The following is a 4175-nucleotide window of genomic DNA, read 5'->3' as shown; positions in this document are numbered from 1 at the left end:
TTCAACTCTTTTGTTACCATGTAATAACACCCTAGTCGCCATCCTATTCTCTGACAAGTTACCACGTGGTACCTTTGGTACCAATACATCCGCTACTTTATAAATCTTTAGGTTCTAACTTATGCTTTAACACATTTTTAGAATCTTTCATTAGCAAGTAATGACACACTAGTCACCAGCCTTTTTTAACAAGTTGTCACATGGTAATGTGGTACCAACACAATGCCAACTCCATAAACCACTGGATGACGAAATGGTGGATTTTTGTTGTTGAAACATACACATATATGGGATATTGTATCTAAGCTCTCGTCGAGACAAGAGCCAACAGTCAAGACTTGTCGTAAATTGGGTTTGCAGTTGATAATTAAAACATTTTAGAGTTTCAAGATTCAATAGAATCTCGATGACACCAGGTTGTCTCCTCCTGATCTGCATGCATGCAAATTGCAAGGGGGTTCGCGGTGCTATGGAGCTGATGTTCATGTCCTATTAAAATCCTAGATTTTTGTAAAAATGTTTCACATTTTCTTGTTGTCTTTTAGCAAACATCATCTATATTCGTATACAAAAATAAAGGTTAAGTTTACAACTTTATGAACGTGCCAATGTCTAAAATACCGTGTTAGTACAGCACGAACAGGAAATTAAGGGCGCATGTAAAAACGTACCTCAAAGTGGAAGCTGTAAAATGTTCTATTGACCTCGGTGGAGAAAGTCGATGAACTGATGAGGTGAAGCCCTTTGTTCTCAAATACGTTTATGCACTTGGATAGAGGAAGACTTGCAGCCATGTTGCTCAGCAGGCTAACCTGGACCATGATTTCGTTGCCATCGAGAGGAGTGGCAGAAACAATACGGCATGTGTTGTCCTTGACGCGCTGCAGTCTTTCTCTGCATTTGGCTGTACTGAGCTCCTGTTTCTTCTTCTTGAGATCCTCGACCTGCTTCTGCAGCTTGGGTATGTAGTCGAGGACCTGACACACCGTCGTCGGAATGCTCAGCTTCTTCTGCATGCCTCACGAGATGGGGAGATACACATCGGTCATAATATGTAAATATTTCATCTTAATCGTTGAGGGCTACTAGCACACCTCCAAATTAGCTCGCATCAATGAGTGAGGGAATGATTTACTGTGTGATCTGCGTTGGGGATGAGAGAACGGAGAGTCGAGTAGAGCTGATTGAGCTGCGTCCGCCGGTCGCGCTCGTACGCGTTGTGGTTGAGCTTCTTATGCGATCCTGAACCGGAACCAACCAATCCGGAGCCACCCGAGGAGGCCGCTTTCGCCGGTGCCGTTGCCGGTGCGGAGAACTCGTGGATGTCGAAGTCAAGGTCCACGTCCGGTAACTGCAAAGACGGCAGCTCGTCGGTGAAACCGTTTTCTGCCTCTAACGGCCAGATCATGCTGCTCGGGACGGCGTCGTCGAATAGTTGATGCTCCATTACTTGCTGCAGATCAATTGAACTTTTTGTGGAGAGGATAGAGAGGGAACCTAATCACGCCTAGTATTAGCTAGCAAGCTCCCTACGGGCTATATATGGCATTGAGGCATTATTCTGTGTGAATCTTCCCGAACGGGTTAGAGAGGTCCCTAATTGTTCTCTATTGATATGTTTGATGGAGTTAGCTTGGGACAATTAGGTGGTAACATCCTAGTTATATCTATATGCAAATGATCGATGTCATCACATGCGTCAGTGTCACATACGACCGCACATAATTCATTTAGCTAAATATGTCTAAGTCCACATGTAATAAAGAAACGTAAATCTTACTCTCTCCTTCTAAGTTTGTAATAAGGCAGCCTAACTTAATTATAGACGATAAAAAAGGATTAAGCCTAACTTAATTTTGACCACAATTTAACTAACAAAATATGTGTATATAACTATATATGCATGCAAAATTACGCTATTCAATTTCGGTTGTTGGTCACTAATTATATCAAACTTTTGAGATTTGCGTTGAACATTGCAAAACTAAAGGCATGTCATAACTGAAGTGTGATAGGGCCATACATGAACAGAATTGATGTACGCGAGAGATTTGGGTCTAGGGACACCTTCGCGAACTTAGAGCGTCTACAGCCGGACTTAGCAAATATGAGTCCCTAAACGTCCGCGGACGCACCCGGTCAGTGATCGGGAGTGTCCGTTTTGAGCCCTTATTTGTCCATTTACGCAGCCACACTTCTCATTTTCTTCCTCATATGATCGGCACTTGCACGTAATTGATGGAGATGAAGATAGAGAAAAAAAGAATGAATAAATAAAGAGAAAGATGGTCCGGGGTGGGCCCGCATCCTACATGGGGGACTGACCTGGCTCGTCTGGGCGCGTCCGCGAGCCCTCATGTCCTCTCAATATTTGTCCTTAATACGATGATTCGTGGACAGCCCAGACATATAGAAATAATGTGGGATTCGGTTGGGTCACTTTTTCCCTTCTAATCGGGTCGCAAGCGTATGAGAAAGGGTTTAAGACATCCGACTATAGATGCTCTTATACACCTTTCAGCTCAGTGATGTAGAGACTTTATGGCCAAGTGAAAGAGCGACGTGGGTTTGGAAGTCGAGGGATGCAACTGGACAGCGTCGGCATGTCCGCGTCTGTCCACGGAATCATAATCAGAAAAAGCATGATTATTAAAACAACAAAGATTAGTGCATTTTTGGCTGTGTGAACGGATACGGACGGCACGGACGCGTATGCCTGCATCTTTAGGTCGAGATGGAGGCCTCACAAGATTCCCAGACGAGTTACCAGTGGCAAATTGGGGTAATGGTCGCCACTAAAGATAAAACACCAAGAAAATGATTTCAGGCCGTACATATATACTCATGCTTGTTCTAATTACAGGTTGCTCGTGAAATTCGACACTGCTAGCCTAATTGTCCATATATACTATAAGAGAGTAAGAGGTGTACTTAATCTGCACTATCGGATCTCTCCTGTGATTAGCTGCTGCTGCAACTTGTTTGGTCCATTAAGATTTGTCTATGCTACTAGTATAGTTGTTGCGGCATTACTATATTACCGCATATCAAAGTCATTACCACACGATCTCGAGGAAGGATTCCGGCTGCGCATATCTTAATCACACTGCGTACTGGCGCTGCGTCCCGTACTGCCGCGGTGTCGAGTGTCGACATGGTGACGCCACGCGCGCGCCTTGAACGTGGCGGGACGTGTCTGGCGCGTGCCCCGGATGGTTGTAATGACCGCGATTGGTCCCTCCCGGACGGGAGCGCCGCTGCTCGGACGGGTGCATCACTGACAGCTCCCGTACTATCATTTATAGAAAATTAAGGTAAAATATCTCTTCAACAGTTTTCTTAGGCCTTGTGCAATGGGAGGTGCTTAGAGAGATGCTTAAAAAAATAAACCGAGTTTTTCTAAAGCATCGGTGCCTATTTCTACAGAAGAGGTGCTTAGTTAAGCGTCTATCCTGTACAAATAAGCACCGATGTTTAAGAAAAACCTGATTTATTTCTCTAAGCACCTCCCCTAAGCACCTCCCATTGTACAAGGCCTAAATCGTCTATAATTTTAGAAGATTCGATAAACTAGGCCCTTTCTTTCCGCACATTTACGAGAAAGATCATTTTCCCATCAAATTATGGTCACTTTACGGAACCGTGTAGAAACATTTTTTGCCCAACTTCCCATAAGCGCCGGCGCTGCCTGCCGCCTCGCTGCCGCGCCGCCCACCATCACACCATCTCGCCCCCGTGCCCCCGCCTGCCACCACACTGCCTCGCACCGGCGGCCACCGCACCGCCTCGCGCTGCACCTTGCCGACAATTATCTATTTTTTGTTTGGTTAAAAGTAAAAATTTATGGTAGCATAATGAACCTGACTAATCAAGACACAGAGTCAAAAGCAAAAATTGTTGATGCGGGCTTTGCAGCCTCTAAGCCAAAAGCAAAAATTCAGAGAAACCCTTGGGTGTGTCCGCCTGCCGGGACAGTAAAGCTTAATGTTGATGCGGGCTTTGACCCGGACTCTCTGCAAGGCATAGTGGGTGCTGTACTTCGGGATAGTTTTGGAAACTTTTTGGGGACAAGAAATAATGTAGCAGGTGAATGCATGGATGCCTTAATGGCCGAAGCCCTTGCACTCCAGTTTGGACTCAATCTGGCGCAAAGCTTTTTTTTTCGCGAATACGCA

The 4175-nt window shown here is 45.1% G+C and overlaps 1 protein-coding gene across 1 annotated transcript; it reads right to left on the bottom strand.

Annotated features, from left to right (window-relative positions):
- Positions 1-492: 492 nt before the first annotated feature.
- On the bottom strand, positions 493-1490 carry LOC123155886 (protein IRON-RELATED TRANSCRIPTION FACTOR 2-like). Its single transcript, XM_044574031.1, has 3 exons — positions 1136-1490; positions 672-1010; positions 493-555 (listed from the first exon to the last, which is right to left on the bottom strand). The coding sequence occupies exons 1-3, from the start codon at positions 1445-1447 to the stop codon at positions 493-495; spliced, it is 714 nt and encodes a 237-aa protein (XP_044429966.1). The 5' UTR covers positions 1448-1490.
- Between the last annotated feature and the right edge of the window lie 2685 nt (positions 1491-4175).

The sequence above is a fragment of the Triticum aestivum genome, chromosome 7B (genome assembly GCF_018294505.1).
Source record: "Triticum aestivum cultivar Chinese Spring chromosome 7B, IWGSC CS RefSeq v2.1, whole genome shotgun sequence".
In the NCBI taxonomy this organism is placed as follows: Eukaryota; Viridiplantae; Streptophyta; class Magnoliopsida; order Poales; family Poaceae; genus Triticum; species Triticum aestivum.
Note: the sequence above shows the minus strand (reverse complement) of the source record. Positions and strands in the feature narration are given on the sequence as shown.